The sequence below is a fragment of the Erithacus rubecula genome, assembly GCF_903797595.1.
Source record: "Erithacus rubecula genome assembly, chromosome: 5".
Taxonomy (NCBI): domain Eukaryota; kingdom Metazoa; phylum Chordata; class Aves; order Passeriformes; family Muscicapidae; genus Erithacus; species Erithacus rubecula.
Window position 1 is genome coordinate 48,195,115 of NC_136687.1, and position 22,544 is coordinate 48,217,658.

Here is a 22,544-nt window from a genome sequence, read left to right on the forward strand (position 1 = left end):
ACAGAAGCAGCTGGAGGGTGTGTGTATTTCTGGCAAAATGTGTTGGCACTCCAGCAGAGGCCTCCCCTTGCTGTTTGCTTCTGCCCCACCCATCTGTCTGTGGCGGCTTCCACCCGGGCACTGTTTCTGTCACTGGCCTCAGTTTGTGACACTGTCTGCTGAGCTTGTTTCCAGGGTTTTGTGAAGCAGCCTGGTGCTGTGAAAAAGGGAAGGCTGTGTTTGTGGTTTCTCTACAAGCTCTGTTTCCAAGCCATGTTCACAGGACAGTGATGCTGTTGGAGAATATAATCTCTCTTCCCCTTATGCTGCCTCTCACACAGACTCACAAAGGTTTTTAACTAAATGGGAGATGCCAGTTTGTTAAATCTTCATTAAGGGAAAAAGGAGGACAGAGCTTTAACAATACAGTACAGGAATGTAAGACTTGTGGTAGTTTTATAGTGACATTCTATTCAGAAAACAATCTGTATAAAAATATTTACAAATACTTTGAATTTTTAAATTGAAATAAAATGCTATTTATATGTCCAAATCCAGATTTTCTTTCTTCTTCTAATGTGCTTTTGCCTTTCTCTTCTGCACTTTTCTCCCAGTAAAGGCAATTATCAAACACCTTCTGCATGAGCAATACCAAACACAGACTGCAGTATTGCATAGCAGGAGAGGTTTGCAGATGCTGTTTCAGCATAAATTTGATTGTTATGCAGGGAGAGAGGATTCCTTCCTCTTTGCCCAGCCCTTGAGAAGGCACAGGATTGCTCAGGGGATCTTGCAGCTGTGTCAAGCTGGGCTTGAGCCTCTCCAGTGTGTCAAACTTTGCTTCCAAAATGTAATATCTGTTTTGAGTACAGCACAACATCATGGGGTTCCACTTCTTGTCTCTGTAGTGAGCCACAATGCTGTTAAATGAGTGCCAGGAAGCAGCTACTGTTTCTCATAACCCTGGTTTGTGTACAAGTGTGCTTACACGATGCTGCTCACCATTACCTACAGATGCTGTTTGAAACAGACATTCCCTTGTAGCCATCACTGTGGTATAAAGCTAAACCATATAAAAATTTGTTTGACCAGAACTGTCACACATCTGTTGTGTTTGAAAAGGGCCTTTAAATACTACTCTCTGGATTGCAATATAGATACTATTTACAAAATGCCATTCTGACATTTTTCTTTCATTTAAAGCCTAAACAGGTAATAAAAAAATATATTTAATGTTTCCAGAAAGGACCTGTTTAAAATGTTCGAGGTTACAGAACATGATACTGATGCTTAGCTGTGATGGAGCTTGCCATAAATTATTGAGTGCTCTGAATAACCACAAGTTTTGAGCAGTGCCCATTTCTGTGCTTAGTTGTTTGAATCAAGTGCATTACAGGCATACACCACACGTACCAAACCCACTCTCTCGCTCTGAAACTGTCCCCAAGTGTGACTCAGTGCCCCAGAGCACCCAGAGCTGCAGATCCCCGTGTGCAGAGCTGGGTGACACCCCTGTGGGGGCACAGACTGCACTGGAGAGGTGGGGCTGCCCCGGGAGAGCAGTGCCTTCCCTCGGACAGGCAGCTCCTGCCAGCGGAGCACAGCTAGGAGCTGAGGGTGGCGCTGTGCTCCTCCAGCTGCTTCCGGATTTGCGACTGCAACAGAAAGACAGTCCATTACTGCTTGTCTGCCTGCCTGTACTGTGGCTGAGTACAACCAACCCAAGTCCTGGTATTTTTTAGGAAGTGGTGATTTCAAGCCTTTTTACACTGTCTTCTTATTCCTGCCATCATGACCCAGGACAGATGTGGTCTGGGCTGATGATCCATATTGTTTACCAAGCACATATAATGACGTCCTTAGAGATGGAAGCACTTTTTCCTTACTAATGAGCATGCCTGTTAAAGTGCATCCCAAAAACGCTGAAGTGGGTTTGCAAGCAGACACATAGTGCCCCTCTGCATGACAGTGATGACATGCAGTGATGACACCTCAACGCTGTGCCCAGTTCTGAACACCTCAGTTCAGGAAGGTGCCTTACTCCAGAAAAGGGCAGTGGAGGGGAAGGGGCTAGATCATTAGTCCTATAAGGAGCAGCTGATGGAGCTGGGGGTGTTTAGCCAGGGAGGAAGGAGGAGGAGGCTCAAGGGTGACCTTACCACTCTAACTCCCTGAAAGGAGGCTGTAGCCAGGTGGTGATTGGTCTCTTCTCCCAGGCAACCAGTGACAGGGTGAGAGAACATAGCCTCAAGCTGTGCCAGGGGAGGTTTAGACTGGACATCAGGAGGAATTTCTTCACAGAGGGGTTGTTAAACATTGGAATGGGCTGCCCAGGAAGGTGGTGGAGTCAGCATCCCTGGAGGTGCACTGTGGCTGTGGCACTCAGCACCAAGGTCTAGTTGACAAGGTGGTGATTGATCAAAGGTTGGGCTTGATGACCTCAGAGGTCCTTTCCAAGCTAATTGATTCTGTTATGTGAAAACTGCATATTCCAATCTAACTGTCCTGGCAGCCAGAACAAATAGAGCCTTGTTGCAGGTGCTGAGAGTGTAGCACTGGGGGGTTATGGGGCAGTTGCAGGTGCTGCTGCCTGGGATGCCGTGTAACAGCACATGTCACCTTACCAGTTTCCACCGCAGGATTTTAATCCACTCGTCAGCTTCTATCCCGGTTTTGGCACACAGGTAGTAGGTCCTTAGTGGGAACACTAAACTGGAAGTAAACAAAGCTTTCCTAAGTTGCTAGAAGAGCTGGCAGTTCTCCCCAAAACTGAGCCCAGCTGGCCTGTACCAGCAGCTGCTGAGACAGAGCAGGGCAGGGAGGCTGTGCTCCCACTCAGCCACCAGGAGGGAGGTTAACCAAGAAGGGGTGACAGCCATTTACAGCCCAGGCTCTTTAAGGATAAGAACCCTTCTAAGGATAAAATACCCACATTTGGGCACAGAGGAGGTTACCATGTGACCTGAATCAGTGTCTGGCCCCAAGATGCCTGAGTCTAGGTGATGATTATAGATGCTTATAGAATTAGAAATATCCACTACATATGGGTCCACTTTTTGGCAGGAGTAAATTGTCAAAGCCATGCAGGACTGACAGAGACTGGCTGACAGAAACAGTCTTGTGAGTTAGAAGATAAGTAGGGTCACAACCACCAAGGGACCTTTCAGAAGCACACACTCTTTACATTTCAAAATTCCCTTTCTATTTTGAACTTCCCAGCAACATGGAGAAAATCCTGCAACCTACCAGAAACAATTGACTCTTTCCTGGGAATAGTCAAATTGCACAGCTGAGCATTCAGTTAAGTCAAGTGCTCGAATTGGTTCCGTAGCCTTGAAGAGAAAGTGTTTTCAAAATGTAAAACATGAAAATAGAAGATAAGGTTATCTCAATTCATCTTCAGTGCATCTAGACTTACAGGCATAAAAACCTTCACAGGTTTTTCCAGGCATAATTACACTGGCTGCAACACTATAAGCCCAAATCAGCAAGCATAACATCAGTGGTATCATGATATGAAGTGAGCCTAATATGAAAAATGCAGGACAGTTCACATCTGGACAAGCAACAGAGGAGATCTCTACTGCAAGAATGCTTGAGCTACATGGAGGCTGCTGAGGGTTTGCATGATGCCTTGTAATGTAACTGAAAGAGCAACAAATCTGGTACCACTTTCAGATAAGGTTTACAGAGGCAAATGCATGGGTATAGGTTTTATCAGACACAGCCAGCTTTTTATAATTCCTAAGTGCCTTAAAAGGGTGAAGCTGGGCAAGGAGAGATGTAGAAGCAAAGTCAAAGTAGTGCTTGTAGAAGTGATAGGTTTGGCTGCCTAAGAAGTATGTAGTATGCATGTATGTGTACACAAACACACATACAAATAAAAGTTTCTTTGGACAAGCTCAGGTACAGGGACACAGATTGTGTACATCCCATGTCCTTTAGGAATTTTATTCTCCCTAGGTGTGAGAGCTCTTCCCCTATTTGTTTCAGCCACATACTGTTAAGACCTCAGAAAAGGCAGCTAATGGCTTTCTGCCCACACTTAGCTGTTTCCATGGTCCTTCATCAGGTGTATGGAGGTGTCTGTTGCTTTCTCATCTTCCCTTAATACTTTTCCTGACAGAGTGGCTGTTAGTAATACCCTACATTAGAAGAAAGCCCCTTGTGCTGTGATACCAAATGCTATCCCAGGGTCAGCTGCAGGCTGCTCACGTGTAGGTACCTGCAACCCCACAGCAACAACAGGAGTGCCAGGAGACACTGGAGCTGCTGCCTGGAAGGAGGTCATATTCCTGACAAAGACAGAATTCTCCTTGCCTGGTAAGTCACTCATGGAGTGCTGCTCTTTGAAATGCTATCCTACAAACTTAATTCAAGTTGTTTTGAACTGAAATGAAAACTGATGGAAAGCCCCGTTAAAACAAAGGCTTAGAAATGGTACTATTTGGTGAGATAAGCCAGTTGCATCTTCTGTCATGTAAAAAACTGTTAGAGGGTTGAAATAGGGCTGTGTTTATGAAGGAGCCTCAAACAGAGGCATTAAAAGGGCAAAGAAACTCCAGATGTATTTTTTATCTTTACTCAGATTAAGATAGAAATGGAGCAGCAACTCTAAGAATGCTGCAGGTTAATCTTTGTAAGAATCTTTAAATGAATAGTTTTTCATGTATCCTGAGATCACTTGAAATAAAAGCATGAAATCAGAGAATGCAAAGGACTATGAGTATTTTTAAAACTATTTTAGCAGCACACTCTCTGTCAGGTTGTGTCTAAGCTACAAATAAAGGTTGTGTTGTGGTGGTAGTTTAAAATCCATTTAACAAAGCAACCCAAAAATGTATTCTAGACCAGGCTGGGCAGGGCTTGGAGCAACCTGGGTCTAGTGGAAGGTGTCCTTGCCTGTGGTAGATGGCTTGGAAGAAGATCTTTGAGGTCCCTTCCAACCCAAACTATTCAATGACTGTGTAAAAAAAGCCCTGGAAATTCTATCCAGTAGCTAAGATTGGCAGAGCACAGTAAATGTTTTCCAGCTGTAGAACTTACTTTCTCTTGTTGAAGTCATCAGCAAAACTGACTTTATTTGACAGGTTTGACCCTCTGACAGTTTGGGAAGATTTAGCTTGGAAAGCTGTGATACAGATGCGAGAAGCCAGAGATAGGAGGCTACAGCTGCCTGTGTAGATGTTTAAAAGCAGAATTTCTACTTACTGTCTGGTCTTTGAAGTACTTAAGTTCATACCTATGCAGTGTAAACCACCTTGTTTTCCAGCTCTGAAAAATCAAGAATGAATGGTAACTGTCATGGGAGAGTTTAGTCTAAAACTTCTTAGGAAAGAAAAACTTTCAAAGCTGCTGACTTGCTCTGGTTTACAGTTGTGCTTTGTTGTTGCTCAAAACACAAACTGTTCCTGTGGGTGATCACAGAGTAGAAGCAACAAGAAGAGTTTTCCTTACCTTGACTATTTTGCCTTGTTTTATCAAATATCCTTCCTTGGTACCAAGCTGTGAAATAACAAAGAAAGGGATTGGGGTTAGAGGCTGAGCCCTGCTTCTGTTTCCCACATCCCCCACTCTGCCTCCATCAGAAAGATGGATCAGTTCTTTGGGAGACCCTCACAGCCACTTGCCCTCACTTCAGTGCTCCCCTCCAGCCATCTCAGGGAAAGCATGGAGCTGTGCTGCCTCTGAAGGCAGCTCCCTGCACTGTGCCAACCTCAGGAGCTTCTGGCCTGCACCTTTTCAGCCTGCACAGCAAAACAGCTGCAGTCACACCTTGTTTAGGAAAGTGGATGGATGTCTTGGTCAGTATGTGCTGTGACCAGAAGCACATGGGCTTTAACTGAACTGGAATTTTCCAATTAATGGATTTATCCCCAGATACATAATAGTGGATTTTGCCCCAGATAATACTCCTCAAACACACAGGGGAAAGTGCTGTTTTACTGAATTGTTCTATTCTCTCAACCAGGCCAACACTTGAGAGGAAAACCTGTAATATGCAATGTGCTTATTGAAAAATTGGGATTTGAACAGTTTCTCTGGCATCATGAGTGACACTTGGATCTTATAACTTCTCAGATACTGGAAGTTTGTGCAGAGCTCTGAAAATCAAAATCTTGCCAAGTTACCAACACTTCTTGAAAAAATAATACATTTTATTGATGGTATGTGAAGTCAAGCTTGTTTGGAGTTTAAAGTGTAACTCAGTGATGAAAGGTTGGTTGTGAGACATCAGAAGTGGTTCTTCTAGCAACTTCATAAGCTCATATTAACATAATTCTTGCTCTTTTCTCCAAAAAATACAGTATATAATTAAAATACTTTCCTCTCTGTTCAGAGCAAACTGTTCTGAAGAAACCACCTGTCTCACTTAGAAATTAGTTACAAGAGATTTAAAAACTCTAACTGCTGTTCAAGTGAGTCTCAAATGTCTGAATAGGTGACCCAAATGTATATATGAATGAATTTTTTTGTGTGTGCATGTTTGAGTTTTTTTAAATTCATGATAATGTTAATAAAAGATAACATGAGAATTAAAATCTTTCATATATTTTTTGTTAGGATAGTCAGATTCACCCAGGCCAGCTGCAGACAATGTTTTTCCAGGGACAGCATTGAAGTGACAACACTTATAAAAGCCTTTATTTGCCATGGGACTGTACTGAGCAAGTCTGTATTTGTTTTGCCTTGTTTGGCAAAGACTTCCCATATTTACAAACCCATAAAGGGATTAATAACCAGTCTGACTCCATAGCTCACTCCAGCAATCATGCCAGACTCGGGCCAGAAGCACCCCTCCCACCAGAGCACAACTTACTGAGGGAGCATTTGGGACAAGGTCACTTTCTGTCCTCCCCGTCTGCATTGCAGTGTGAACTCGGACAGACTCATAAATGGAAGGTTCTTCCACTTGCCATGGGTAGGGATACTTCAATACAATTAAAGTTCCTGGAGAGAAAAAAGCAGGAGCAAGTCATCTGGAAAGTCCAGCTTAGAAAATAACTTGTCAGCAGCCAAATCTCTGAGGAATGGTTAATTTCACCTTTTCCTAAAATTAAAAAGGCAGCTGTGAAAACTGTAAATATATGGTACCCTTGCAAAATCTTTACCCTTGCAAAATCTTTACCCTTGCAAATGCTTGTATGAAATCTCTTGATTCATTAAATTGCTTTCCTGCCCAAGAGGCTGGCTGGGAGGGCAGGCAGGAGGCTAAACTGGATAGGAGGCCATTAGAGTCACTGGGTTTGTCAACATCCCAATAGTGGTGCTTAAATCACTTAATCTATCAGAGCTTTGGCTACAGGCTTGCTAACAACCCACATTGCCATCACCTTCAAGGGTTTGGAACACAGCTCTTCCCAGCTAAACCTTTCATTATAGCCATTCTTCTTTTCCTCCAAGTAAGGTCATGTTTATTGCATGTTCCCTGAAAAAAGCTGTATTCTCAATAGTGAATCTATTGTACTTTTCAAACTAGTGAAGAACATCTTTAAAATAGTGACTGCTCCACTATCTAACTCCGTTCTTTAAAATAATGCTGCTCTATTTGCATTTTATGCTGATATTGCTGCTCTTAAAGAGGAGGGATGCTGGAACTGGTAACAACTTGGACTTGAAACCCACAGATGTATGAGTAATTTAAAAGTATTCTGTAATGGGAAGAACTAAAAAGAGAAGTGGAAAATTTGTATTTGAAGTATCCAGCTGAAATCTGTTTGCAGGCACAGGGGGTGTATGCAAGTGTTATCTATTCAACTTGCAGTAGGTAGAAAGTCAACCTTGGTTTATTTCTATCTGGCCTTGCAGAAAAACTGTGCTTACCATTTAAAATAAAATTGAGAACAGCTCCATCACCATTCCAGAGAAATTACTCCTAAGCTGTTACAAAGAATCAGGATATCATCATCTGTATACCATAGATAAAAAACCCCATTGCAGAACTGGAGGGACTAATAAAACATTTTATAAAGTATTTGTTTTCTAGTAAGTTCTCTGTGGATTTTTTTCCTCCACTAAGACAATTATGCAGAATAATCTGGTAATTATACACAAGATCTAGCAAAAACTGTACTGTAGCAAGATTATTCTGCCACATCTGCAACTGCTGATGCTGGGATTGGAGTTGACTCTGATGAGCCTATACCCTATTTTTGACAAAAGATGGTTATGTCCCAGGAGAAATTTGACACCTGTATCTGAAAGAATATTTCCAAGTGTTAATTCTCTCTTCCTCTCTACTGTTTGCCATGGTATGGTAAGGTGGAAGGTTTCTTGATATGATGTGAATTTTTTTTTTTTTTTCCTGTAGCACATCTGATTAGAGGTTTCACAGAGGCAGTAGAATCTCATTAGGAAACCTTAAGGTTACAAGTGTTGATCCCATCCATAGAGATCAGATAAAAACAATGTTTTGCTTATTAATGTCTGTAACATAGCAGTGAAGGAGTGAGGAATGGGGAAATACAAGTTTTATGCCATCTGAAGTCTTTGCAGAGCTAGGCCTGTGTGTGCATGCCTGATTTCCCAGGAAAAAGGCACATGTATCCACTGGCATGGAGGATACATGTAGGAGCTCTGTGTTTGAACCACTCTTGAAAGCAATTTAAAAAGAAAGTGTTTTGAAAGAAATAAGTGCCATATTGAGTGTACAACTGCATTTTTCTTGGGGGAAGAAACTGGCAAAGGAGGCCTTGAATCTAATGTTTGGGTTAGCAGAGTACTGGTGCATATTTAGTGTGTGACATGTTAGTTATTGCACGTGCCAGCTATCACTTAAATGGGCTTTTGCATACATAACTAGCACTGCTCTGAATTATGTGCATACACTTGCCACACAGGATACTAAAGTTTTTGGCATTAACTTGTACTGACATGTCTTCAACTCTTACACTTGAAGCTAAACATAAAACTGACATTATAATATCCACTTTGTTTCTCCAGGATTCTAGTCCAATGGTGTTCAATTCACATGTAGGAATCAAGTTTAATATTTTGACCCTTAATTCAGGCAGCACACTGGTTGTTAAAGAAACCTGTGCTTTCCTCTCTCTTCTTAAAAGTGAGACAAATCCCTGCAATGGCAGGTGGCATCAGCATGGTGATGCACTGCAGGCATAACAGGAGAGCTAGTTAAAAACACATTCCCTACAGAAATGACAAGCATAACAATGTAGACTCCTTCCTTGGACAAAGAATAGTGAGATGAAACAACTTCAAGTTGCTTTTCCATTTACTCTTATTGGGGGATTTCAACTTCATAAATGCATATTTATTTCCTCACTAACACCATACTTTGGTTTTGCCATTTTTGAGAATGTTCTAATCCTCCTGATATTTGGAAATGCTTCCTCCTCTGAGAAATTGAAAGGAGCTCGTAGCCCTGGTTAGCAAAAGCCCAATAAGCTAATATGTGGTTTAACTCAAAAGATCTTGAAAGACTCTTTGAAGTAGAATTTTTTTAGATACAAATACAAATGTGGATTTATGAATATGAACACTTTAGCAGATCTATTTCCTAGCATATCAGAAGCTCCTTTGAGTTAGATCTTTGTGAAGTGTCTTGGGGTGAATTTATGATGCTTTTATCCCCAATCATCTGTTCTGTTGGTGTTGAACATTGAGTACTGAAGCTTTAAGACTGGTTCCAGGAGTGAAGGGGGAGAGAAGAGGCTACAAAAACATTCATACACACAATATGGCTCTCCTTACCTGTTTCACTTCCAATTAAAGGCTGGTTTGCAAAATGCATGACCAATTCCTTCAAGCTAGAAAACTCATTAAATCCAAATTTGAATGAAGTTCCTGTATGTTCAATATGGAAGTGTTTCACAGAATCTTTTCCCCTAAAATAAAAGAGGAAAATTTGTAAAGATGTAAATGCTAAAGGCATTTGGCACATACAATCCTTAAATAGCAGCTTTCACTACAGGGAATCTGACCCAGATCACAGACTGACAGTCACTGTCCTTGTAGTAATTACTATCTGCCATTACTATCCCTCACTAATACTCAATGCATTTGAAAATCAGATTTTGGTTGCTGATTTACAGATATGAGATGATGAAAGCCTAGAAGGGCCAAGTTCATTAATTAAACTCTTGCATCAGCAAGAAGATTCACAAAAGAGATTTCAAACCTTCTGCCTAAACAGGATGAAATCCTTTCACTTACTGGACCTTAGTCACCAAGGTGTACTCAGAATGTGTCTTGCTTTTCAAGTAGCACCCCAATCTCACTGAAAATGTCTTCTGTCTCCCTTTGAAATATAGGCTGTCTCTGTTTTGCACCCAAACAGGGGTTTAATAACCTCATTTTAAATACCAAGGACTTTAGAATTTGTTTGCTTTGTCTCTGCACTTGGATGACTTGTTCCACTAGGATGGGCACTGACAAACATGAACCAGGGTCCTTGTTCTGCAAGGGAAGTAACAGCTTCTGTTTATGAAACCTGATGGCATTTAGAGAAGTGTGCAAGGTCTCACTTCCTGGGTGGGGGATTATTTTTGCTTCAAAAGATAGTGAAGCATTTATTGCAAGTATTTCTCCAGTGAAAAAGTTACTTTTGTTAATGTAACTAGCACCCAAAATAGTTAACTGTCTGAGGAAAAACTTATATATCAAATATACTGAAAAAATGTGGTGAAGAAAATGAATGAATTGTAGTATCTCTTTCATTGTTTATTGCCACTTCCAAAGAATATTATTATTTCAAGCAGGTATTTAAATATTTCTCTTTGAACTCTATTTATGGTACTGTAGAAGATGCCTCTATGGGCCTCCCACATGTTTTGTGCTACAGTCAGCTGGGGCACAACAAGCCAAGTGCAAATGCTCCACACCACGGAAGAGCTGCTGTGGCTGCTGCAATTACAGGCTTTTCCATCTTTTTGTTTAATTTCTCAAGACAATGTTGCAATGAGAGCAAATTCTGCTCTGCTTCCTACTTCCTTTTCAAACTAATGTAGCTGGGGGAGGGGATTTCAGGCATTGTGTGATCTCTCTTCCTACAGCTGACAATAAAAACCTCAAGGGATGGCTAAGCATTTTTTCCTTGAAAAACCCCAAACTATAATCTTCACCAGAGTTCCTTGTAAGGCTGAGGCAGAAAATAAAGTAAAAGCTACAGAAGATATTTTAGGACAGAAGGAAAATGACAGCTAGAATTGCTGAAGTTATCCTTTCTACAGAAATGTATAATAAAACCAGAACAAAATTTAATTACCTATTCTAAAATTAAGTTTTAACATTAGTCAAAGAACTGAAAGAAAACTTAAAATAAACCAGTAGAAAAATAGCAAAACATTTTAAAATCAAAATCAGTATTCAAAGGAGATGTGCCACCAGAAACAACAGAAACTAACAGAACAGAATAAAAGATCAGACTTCAGACTGGACTATTCAGTTCATATTGTAATGCAGCAAGTAATTCTGGCTACATAAAGAGCTGAACAACAGATTGAAATGGGCCTGAAATAGAAAGAAAAATATAAAGAACTATTTAAATTTTGGTTTATTACGAAAAATTGCTTCCTGAATGCCCTTTAAAAATACCTTCAAGATACATATATATATTTTAATTGTCTGAGGTAGTTATATCAAATAATGCTTAACATTTTAAAGCAAAAAATACTAACCAGAAAAACAATGATAAATTTAAAATCACTTCTTTTAAGGATTAATTTAAAATTACTTCTTTTAAGAAAAGCTATTACTTTTAAATGCCACTGTTCTTTTTGGCAACACTTGCACTCAAATAATCATTGCTACTCTGAATACTCATTTTGTAACATCACTTCAGATCTGTTGGGCACCCTTTGCATAAATGGCTGCCTTTAGTGGTAATAATCTCAACAGTGTATGTATAGGCACACTTGCTCCTAGATCCTCTGTCAGAAATGGGTGAAACACCTCACCATTGTTTTTCCTGGGGAACAGGGTATGTGTAAATTGGACTTTCCTCAGTTCCCAAGCAACTAGTCTTCCAAACTGCAACAGCTCCTGGTACTGAATATGCAGAAAGCCACAACCTCAAGGGCATATGCTGTGCTCCTGTCAGGGCTGTAAATAACCAGCAGCATTACACAAAGTGACTTTTAAAAGTTACTATGATTCGGCTGAGTTGTGGCCACGAATTGTTCAGAGGCTCAGTTGGCAGCAGGAATGAGCTTGCATGAACCAGCTTAAAATTTTGGTCTAGAGGCTGCTTGCCAAAGGCTGCAAATGTTTTTAGGGCTAGTTTTCCCCACCCAGCCCATGTGCAGGGAATGCCTTGTGTGCCTCGCTAAAATGTTGTGGCTTCTCTCCTTCTGGGAGATTCTTTAAATGTGATTCAGTAGTGAAGTAACCGGGCTGAGCTTCCTCTGCTCTGTATTGGTTGTATCCTGAGCAGTTGTGTCCTAAATTGCAGTAATTGACTTCAAGGCCCTGACATGGATCACTCACATGATGCTATTCAATTTAGTCACTCAGACCTGGCTAGGACTGAACCTTAGCACAGAACAGAGGAGTAAAACCAGCCAGTCAAACACTGGTTCATCCTTCAGAGATGATTGTTGCTGTACAGGAACTCAGAAACTAGTAAGATTAGCACTGGCTAAATGTTTGCTGCTGTTCTCATCATAAAACTTTTCTACTCCCACCAGCTGAGCTCTTTTAACTGACATGCAAATTTTTATCACACAGACTGAAAATTTACAGCTATTCTATAGAATCATGTTTTCTCCCAGTAAGATTAATTCATAATTTGGAAAAAATGAAAGCAGTTGTGAAATCCAATCCAATTTTTTCCTCTAGCAAAATTCCATTTAGCGGGATTATACCAATAGGAATATATTTCAAAATAGTTTAAGGCCTAGGGAAAAAACCCATCCTGTAATGCATGGGACATCCAAACCTGGAAGTAAGTGCAGCATTAGGCTAGTTCACTCTGTCCATAGCCTACCTTACAGAGAGGGAGTACAAATCTTCCCTTTCATTACTCTTCCTCAAAAGATAGCTCCCATCCTGCCCGTTGGAGAGCAGCAGTGCTTCTGCTGCGTGCCGGGTGAGATTGCCATGGTACCACCTGGGGAGACACAAGGGTTAAAGCGTCCTGCACTCCACTCTTAGCTGCCTGCTGCTGCTTCTTGGAGCAGGGGTAGAAAATGCTCTGATAGTTGCAGTCTTTCCTCCACAACTGTGAGTTACCACCCTTCTCACAGGCACTCACAGTTTACACAGATCTGTGCCCCTTGCAGTGGCCTCCTTTTGACATTGTCAAATACTATTTATCGTTCATGCAAAGCTGTGTACAAAGAGCTGACTGTTTGCTGGATCTAAAAACCCTGCAAATTCTACTTGCATGAGCAACAAATTATCCAGGTTAGTGCTGATAAGGTGAAAGCAGTTTTGGGGTGTATACAGAATCCTTTGTCTATTTTCAGAAGCTGTACTTCCTGACATTTGTATATTCTTTGGTACACTTCCTCTTCTGGGCAAACAGGCAGCGCTTAAACTCCTCATAAACTCTATATTTCCCTCAACGCATCTTCACTGCCAAGATCTGCAATTAAACATGTTTGCCTAAGCTTAGAATTAAAGGGATCAAAATTAACTGACAGAATTTCAGTGAAAATTAAGATATATTGATGTTATTGCCTCTCAGCCAGGTGTGATCCAAGCAACAAAGGAAAACATCTAAACACTATTTCAATTTATCTTCAGTGATAATTAACTTCATTTTATATGGAAAGTTTTGCAAGGACTTCACAGGAAAAAAATCCTGCAAAGAAGTCCAGGAAGTGTAGTTTACGGGTTTGTTTCCATTCAGAATGTTCCACAATGGAAACACCCAATTTTTTACAAGAGACAAGGATCTCACTGGGAATCAACCTGAGGCTGAACACAAAAAGCTGGAGCTGTAAAAGGCTGGAGCTGCGATCCTGCAAGGCACGTGATAATAACCATAGCCATGCACACACACAGGAGGCTCTGGAGCAGGAGGAGGGAGGGATACTACACCCAAGGCTCTGCTGGGAGCAAGCTTCCCTTGTCTGTATGTGGAGTGGTGCCAGGTCACCTTGCCCTTCCTTTAAAACGCCTCTAGCATTGGGAACAAAGCCTGGCACTGCTTCAGCCAAAGAAACACAGTTTCACTGAAAGCAGAAGGTGCCAATGCAGCACTTTCCAGAACTGGTATCATGGCAGTCTTCGAAATTAAACCAGGTGTAATTGTATCCTCTTTCTCCTTAGCTGTTCATCCCAGCTTTTCACCAAACTTGGCATCTCACACAAAGCTTTAACTCCGAACTTGGACGGCTGCCTATTTGAAAGGCCAGCTGGCTGATAAATTGCTTTATGAGAGACTCCAGACTGTTAACCCAGAGGAAGAGAAGATCCATGTGAAACTCAATACAGCAGGGTATTGCTGCTTTGGCTCTAGAATGTGGTTCCATCTACACAGTAGAATAAAATAATGAATATTTAAAGATCAAAGTGTCATCCTCTGGAACACCTGTTAGCCAAAATCTGCTTTGGGATTAACTGCCCAAGTAAGTAACAGGCAAAGGTCAGATCTTTGCTGATGTGGGGAGGATCGTAGCGGCATGGCCAGACCTGCAGCTGAGCATGCAGCCCTGTTTTGGGTGGGATTTCGTAACACTACTTGGCTCACTTCTGTGCAAAAGAAGCAGATGTTGAGAAAATCTGTGAGTAGTCATTGTCGTGGAGGAGGTGAATTTAGTTTGAGATTGCTTGTAACTGCGTTGGTACCTTATTTCCAAAAAATACCCTTTTATTAAACTTTCAATTGGAAAGTCACTTAAGTTGAAAAAATGCTGTTTAAATACACTCTCTCTTTACACATAAAAGGCCAGTGACTAATGAAATGTTACTACTATGCAAAAATATAGATAAACCAACCAGAAACCAACAACAAAACCCTTAATTGGGAAAATAATGTTGTTTGAAAGTGCACTTTTAAAACTTTGCTGACAAGGCTGCACCAGTTTCTTGCCGAAATATGCTGTATCAGACAAAAATCCCTCAAAAGTTTCTGTGTTCCTCTTGTTCAGCTCAAAAAATAGAAGTGGATGGGAGACAGTAATGCAGATCTCAGTGTCAAAGGGACTGTCACACGTAGTTTTGGTTTTTTTCTCTTCCTGACTGTGACAGATGGTTTTGTCAGGTAACTTCAATATTCCACTGTGAAAATGGTCACACAAACTTTGTTCCAATTGCATAAACACAGGCAAAATATTAAAATGCTGTAGAAAATTTAGAATTTCCACCACAGATCACCAGGAAGGTAAACAAATACACACCTACATAGTCTGCTCCCACAATCAAGCCTGAGGTGGCAGTACGAGTAGAAACCACCAGGACTAAAAGTAAACCCAAACAGTCCTGTGGTTAGACATTACTAGGTACACTTCAGCTAAATTTAAGTATTTTTCACAGGGAGAACCCTCCTATTTATCTGTCTCAGAAAAAAACTTTTGTGCAGTTCTTTGAAACTGGCAGGCAAATCAAGATGGGAGTTATGGCTCATTTGGCAATTTGCAAAAGGCAGTCCACCATCAGTTCAAGCTTTGGTTGTCCTCTGAGTTACACCTGGAGCAGGAAACTGTTGATACAAAACACAATGCTTTATCTACCTTCATGCCATCTTAAAACAGGACATTAAAGAAATTAAAATGCTTTACAAACACCCATCTCTTTGAAGCCCCTAGAAAGTCCTTCACGGAACTGAATTGTCTTAAATCTTTGGTTTGGAACATAGTGGATGATGTTGGATAATTGGAATGTTTCTGAAGGTCCTTCCAAAAGTCATCTTTATTGAGTCTTGTGTTCACTACAAAACAAGTCCAGAAATATGCTCTGTACTTTGACACCTTTCAGGCTGAAAATCATCAGCAGTGTAAAAATTGCCTGAGGTTCTTCATTGAGATTTCTCTGAGAAACACAAGAAAAGAGACAGATTAAATTCCTTCCCTGCTTCAAAGCCACTTCTTCTGGCTGTCCTTGGCCTTGTACACTCTCCTGATATGTATACATACTTCTGGGAAGTTTCTCTTTCCTAGTTATTTCATTTCTTCTATTTAGGAAGAAAAGAAAATTTTTAAAAGTGTGGTCAATTTTGGGATTCCTTTTCTACAATTTGACTAGCAATCTCAGGCTCAGAGTTTATAGCTGATCTAATTTATCCATTCTTGTTTCTTTAACTGCATACTGAATGACATTAAATCTTTTTATCTCATCCATGTATGCATGTTTGTGTTGTTGAACGACCATGCCATCCTTCTTGCTCTTTGGAATGGCCAGTGAAAGCATGTCTTGGGATAGGCAAGCACAGCTAATGAAATCACTTTTGCTACCCTTTGAAAAATAAAGCATTTTCACATATCAGCCTATTCTTTAGGTCATACTGCATAAGTGACAGCACAGAGGAAGGACTTTTCTGATGGCTTTTACAGGAAGGAGAAGGAAATGAGACACACAGAACCCCAGAATGCCCAAACTCATCAGAGCCCACAGCCCCCCCTGAAGATCTGTGGGGTTTCCCCACAGAATGAGCTGGTGGCTGCTGCAGTACAAGCCATGTCTGTGCCCCTACAGCTGTGCTAATCATCACAACTCCAAAACGGGACCCACTCACACTGAAACCTCTTCTTAAGAGGGTCTCTGTGTAGCAATGCAGTGACTACACTGTGGTGAAGATGAGGAATATGTTACAGCAAAGTTTGGGGTGGGAAACTCCCTTTTCAGGTTAGAACATCGTCCTCAAAATGTTCATCTGTTCTTTAACAACCCAAGCTGTTACAATGAAAAATGTGAATGAAACTTCATTTCTGTGTCCCCTGTGGATGAGAGCCCTTAGGTATGGCATCTGTCATTTCTAATAATGCTGTTTTCAAAGAAATCATGTGGATATTTTGTAAATATTTTTGCCTGTGTAAATAGGGGTTGCTGAATAAATTTGTAGCTGACATCAGGTGGAGAAACTTTTTAACAATAAGAGAATACACAAGGAAGACAAACATCCATGAAAGGGTGAATCTGAGTGACTTGGATAATTCTCTTCTAAGCCATTTTTATGTACAAACCGTATAACATCCAAAAATTACTATAAAACTAACCCACTAGTTCTGTAGTTTTGGCACTCTTTTGGTATTTCAGCAACTTCTAGATCTTATCTGTCAAATTCAGTAGATTGGGATTTTTAAAACATTTTTTCCTAAGATCACACCCTAGAAGCATTACCCATCATCTGAAAATTGCAAAAGGATCCTCTGTACCTCACATTACTAAAAGTGAAGTTTTGGCCAAGTTTTTAATGGTGCATGAGTTGACAGAGCTCTAGAGAATCTCCAAAAGGGCAAGAATGCTGAGATAAAAGTTACAGGTGTCAGGCAACCAAACTGGTATTTTTTAGACATCCTTTCAATGTGTTACATTGAAACACTTAATCACAAACCTGTGTAAAGTACTTTGCTGTAATATAAGGATGCCTTTATATGGGGAAAAATAATTTTAAGATAGAAATAACAGGAAATAACATCATTGTATCCAGTCTTAAGGTTTGTCTTCTAACTATAGACTTTCACTAGTTCAACTTCTGCTTTTCACTTCTATTTTCTCTCCCATCTTTCAACGGCCTTCATTCTGACTTTCACCCATTATTTGGCCCACTTTCTAGTCACTTGAATTTTTAGCTTGCTTAAATTAGAAAATAGAGATGAAAAAAATTCTTATGACTGTTTACCCTGTTCCACTCTAACATGTTCCTGAGTTCCTCCATTTCATTACCACCTAATTTAGGCCTGTGGCTTAATTTCTCTTCTGTTGCTAAAACTAAGCATGAAATGTATTGTCCAGCCTTACGAATATTGTCTGCCATGGTATTGTCAGACCTGGAAGAGCACAAAAGCTCTGCTGCAAGGGGTGACAAAGAAAGTTTGGACCGTAGGAGGAAAAAAGGCTACAAAGAATTTGTTTCCTCTTGCCCTGTGCCTTTCCCTTTTCACAAACAGTGTAACCCAAACTAAACTCTCTTGGGACACAAACTGTGCTACCAGAGCAGTCTGTAACTACTCGGATGACGAGACACTCCACATTCCCAGCTCTTGCACAAGGCGGAGCTCCCCAAGCTCAGGCAGTGCCTGCTCAGCCTCGGGAGCTCCACGCTGCAGCACTCCAGCTGTGCTTCCAGCTCTAACAGCACCAAAGCCACTGGAAAATGCACTGACCCCCGGGATAACCACAGGCCTTCCGAGAAGAATCCCACTGTCAGTTTCCTTTTCCTTTTAAGCCAAAGCGCTTACGTCTCTTCTGGCAAATTTCAGTGTTCCCTTTTAAATATTTCGGTAGATTTAGGGACGAAGCTAATAAGTGAAGCAACAAAGTTTCTACTTTTGATCTTCCTTTTCATTAAGCATTAGGTCCACCTATACATACATCAATACAACAAAGTAGACTGTAATCTGAATTTTCACTACATTGCTAACAACTTTCCATTTTGCTGAGCAGGTAACCTGGTAAACTGTGAGCATATCCTGGTACTCAGCCTCTTAAGAGTAAAGTCCTTCCCATTTCACACTTCTTTAAACCTTATCCAACTTCTTTGATTTTTGCACCAAAAAGCAGAAGCTTTAAAATAAACTGCTTCAAACTCCCCCCCAGAGGTATGTGAATGTTGAAGCTGCTTCTCATTTGAATGACCATTGTCTCTGCTGGACACACCTCCCACCAGAACTGGGTCACAGTTGTGCTGGACACTGCATCAGCTGTCAGGGGAACTCTGCACTGTCAGAGTATGGGACTAAGTTTAGGATGGAAAACCCTTGTGATGACTGAAAATTTCATTGTGTGGTCTGGAGAGTGATACACCTATTTACTACAGCTGAAAAAAGTGTTTACGTTAATAGATATTTCAGATTATGCTACAAGAATGTCTCCTGCATGAGGACTTATTTTGCATCTTTAGAGGAAAAAAAAAAGAAAAAAAATAGTGGCTTTAGTACTAGCTGAAAAGAAAGAGCCTTGTTTAATAATTTGAAGGTAAATTTTGCCTGGCATTGCTTATTCAACTTTAATGCATTTAACTCACCACACTTCTCTGAAGGAGATGTGGAAGGGTTTAGGTTTTCCAATAAAGCAGAAGTAAAATAAAGCAGGTACAGCTTTAAAAATGCATAATTGTAACTCGCTCATCTGTATTCCTTCCTTGTGATGGAAACCACACTGAGTATCACATCAAGCTGCATTTCTACAAGACTATCTATGAAGATGAACTCCTTGCTGTTTATAGGCATGTTACTGGCATGTATTAACTCAGACCACATTATGGAAATCAATAAAAGTCTGGTAATTGGGAACCATGCTTTCCACAACTGCTGCAACTAATTTTTTCTTTTCTTCTTCTCTGTAGATTCTGTTTTAGGATGAGCATAATCTTACAAATGTAAAGAAAAAGTACATAATGTTCTACTCTGGGTACCACTGCAAAGTGACTTTACTTAATTTCATACCTATTAGGTGCTTCAATTAACAAGCATTTCATTAAAAGGTTCTTTTCAATACAGGAAAGTAGCACCAGTGCGGAGATAGTAATTCCAAGCTATTTTGCTGCACTCCAATTTGTTCACTAAGTGAATGAATCACAAAATTAAGCAACGAATTGGTCAAACCCACAAATCAGGAAGCAAAACACCTTTTCATCAATTTCAACACTCTTTTTCATCAATTCTTTTTGAATGCAGAGGCGACACCAGAGTCTTTTTCTTTTGACAGAACGATCGCTGGCTTTCTTCTGCTTTGCGTCCCTCTGCATTGCTGCCGCTGATCCCCTGCCCGCCCACCTGCGCCCGCCTTTCTTCTTGCCCACGGCAATGGGGCCGGCGACAAAGCGACCCAAGCTTGCCTCCCGTAAAAACCAAAACTGGCGGGCAAAAAGGGCGGCTCACATCTGACAGGGAGCAAGGGCTGCTGCAACCTTCTGCCTTCCTTCGTGCTCCCGGGGCTTTGCTTTTCGGTGGGCGTGATGTCCTCCTCGTAGGGGCTGAGAATTGTCCCTCCCGAAGCCCCAGCCGCCTTTGGGAATTCTCTATCCGACGGCAATGGCTTCAAAGCCACTGAGGTTCTCTGAGGGAAGCTGCACCGCTGCCACCGGTTTTCCTCTACATTCGAACCGCGTGTCTGCGCTCTCGCTTTTCTGACTATTCCGTATTTCTCCGGCCCCTGTGCCAGCCTCTCAGCCCTGCCCCGGGACGAGGCGCCGGCTCCTCTGAGGGGCCCTTTGGGGGCCTCGCTCCGACAGAGCCGCGTTACCCCATGCCTCACTCCAGCCCGCCATCCAGCAGCTCCCGCCCCGCCGGCTGTCCCGGCACCCCGGGGCTGTCACTGAGGGGCGGCCCCCGAGCGCCGCTTACCCGAGCGCCATCAGCTCCCGCTCCAGCGGCTCCCGGCGCTGGGCCATGCTCCCGCGGCTGCTCCGCCGCCTCCGCGGGGCTGAGGAAGTGCGGGCCGCCACCGCCCGGCCCGGCCCGGCCCAGCCCGGCCCGGCCCAACCCAACGCAACCCAGCCCAGCCCAGCCCAGCCCAGCCCAGCCCAACCCAGCCCCACCCGGCCCAGCCCAACTCAACCCAGCCCAGCCCAGCCCAGCCCAGCCCAACCCAGCCCAGCCCAGCCCGGCCCGGCCCGGCTCGCCTCGCCTCGCCGCCCCGGAGCGACCAGGCCCGAGGGGAGACCCTCACCCCCGGCAGGAGCAGCTGGAGCTCCCCGGCATCCAGCGGTACCCGGAGTCTCTCCCATACTGCTGACAATTGGGTTTATCGCCAGAATAATTCATGCTTCCCTTCGCTTTAATCTGCCCCTCCCAGAAGTTCGTGTTCCGAAGGGTTTCGTTATCCGTTCGCTTTTCTCCCGCGTTCAGTCAATACCCCTCGCCTCTTCTGTGTCGGCCACAGCACTCAGCGAGGGAATCTGCGGGGGTGAAATCTCTGGATTATTCTGTAAATCCCAGGTGTTCAGCCCTGTCCCCAGCCAGCCCCCAGAGCCCAGGGCGGTTGTGGCTGGTCCCTCCGAGCGCAGCTTTCCATGGCCCTGCCGCTGCATTGCCAGGGAAGGGGGATGCTGCTTGCCCAGGATCTCCCACCGCGGCCCTGACCCGCTGATTGCCCTGTGATCCTCCTGCAGACTTTGAATCTGAAACAGGAATGGCAACATAAACTGCTAGAAATTTACTACTTCATTCCATCTTTGGAAGTATCACGTAGACTGAGCTTTGTGGATGAGAAATTTCTGAGCATTATGTGGTGCCTGTTCTTTCCAATGCTTAAACGATCTCCTGCAATACTAGAGGTTATTTGGTATTCCCCGATACTTCATGGACTGTAATTATTATAGGTGTGGCAGATTCCTTCCTAAACTGTTTTGACAAAAGAACTCCACAAAAAAAAAAAAAAAAAAAAAAAAAAAAAAAAAAAAAAAAAAAAAAAAAATCAGAATGCTCCTTTCCAGTCATAGTGATGTTTTCACCAGGTATCCAGTACTGAAAATCAGCTGTTTCCAGAAAAACTGGTATTTCAAGAGGACGGAACAGCTACTTATTTTCCCCACAAATGGTTGTATGAACTTCATGCTCAGTGTGGAGCTAAGAGTCATTTGGAACGGGATTTTTCAGCCTGCAGCTCCTGCTGGTCTTGGGGAATCAGTTTTGAAAGAGCTTTTCTAGCTCTCAAATGGGAAAATCTTCAGGGAGGTTCCATGTGTCAGATCAGACTGTCCTTTGTTAGAGTTTCTTATTGTGGCTGCAAGGTGCTCTGCTTCTGTACTTATGTGTTCTTGTCGACAGAGATTCAGTTGTAGATAAAGATTTTGCAAATAAGCTGGGTTCTTTTTCCTTACTGGGAAAAAATATTTTTTTAGTGGGGAAAAATACCTTTTTCCTTTTTTTGAGTTTGCTCCTTCCTCTATTGCTTGTTGAAAGCTTGTGATCTGATACTCTTTGGTAACCTGACTGAAATTCACAGCCTTTGGTTAAATAGATGCTTTGATGTCTCCACTGTTTGCTTGTATTTGCTGGATAGATTTATTAATTACTGTTCTCCTGTTCTGGAAGCTACTGAGTTTTATTTTAGCAGTGATGAACCCATTCCAGATTTTCTTGTCTGTCTTACTGATAGAGGCAGAAAAGCACCTATGAAAATTTCTGGGTTACAGAAGGAAAAATTAATTAAATTCCAAATAACAAAGAGCCACAACTAAATTTTAATAAATTCTAATTATATCACGGATGGTCAAAAATTCAGCAATGCAGGCTGAAAGGTGGTTTCCAGCCCTTGTGTACACCACTGTGTTTTGTGCACCTGTGTGTTGCTGTGGGAGGGGTTTCATATCTGGGAGCAGATGCTTCCTCTTACTCTGCACCTGAGAGTGCAGTGTTTCCTCTTCATTTGCAGAAAAGAAAAAAAAAAAAAAGAAAGAAGAAAAAGGCAGAAATTGTACTCTCATGCAGCAGAGACCATCCTTCCCTTTAATCAAGTCCACTTGATTTTGGGTTTCTGACACAGGTTTGCCACTGGGC

The 22,544-nt window shown here is 42.1% G+C and overlaps 1 protein-coding gene across 1 annotated transcript; it reads right to left on the reverse strand.

Moving 5' to 3' along the window:
• Positions 1 to 1,099: 1,099 nt before the first annotated feature.
• DAPP1 (dual adaptor of phosphotyrosine and 3-phosphoinositides 1) lies at positions 1,100 to 20,521 on the reverse strand. The gene is made up of 9 exons (XM_079307105.1): positions 20,388 to 20,521; positions 12,923 to 13,045; positions 9,691 to 9,824; positions 6,800 to 6,930; positions 5,437 to 5,484; positions 5,191 to 5,253; positions 3,226 to 3,311; positions 2,604 to 2,691; positions 1,100 to 1,634 (listed from the first exon to the last, which is right to left on the reverse strand). Exons 1-9 carry the CDS (start codon positions 20,432 to 20,434, stop codon positions 1,584 to 1,586), a joined length of 771 nt encoding a protein of 256 aa, XP_079163231.1. The 5' UTR covers positions 20,435 to 20,521; the 3' UTR covers positions 1,100 to 1,583.
• Between the last annotated feature and the right edge of the window lie 2,023 nt (positions 20,522 to 22,544).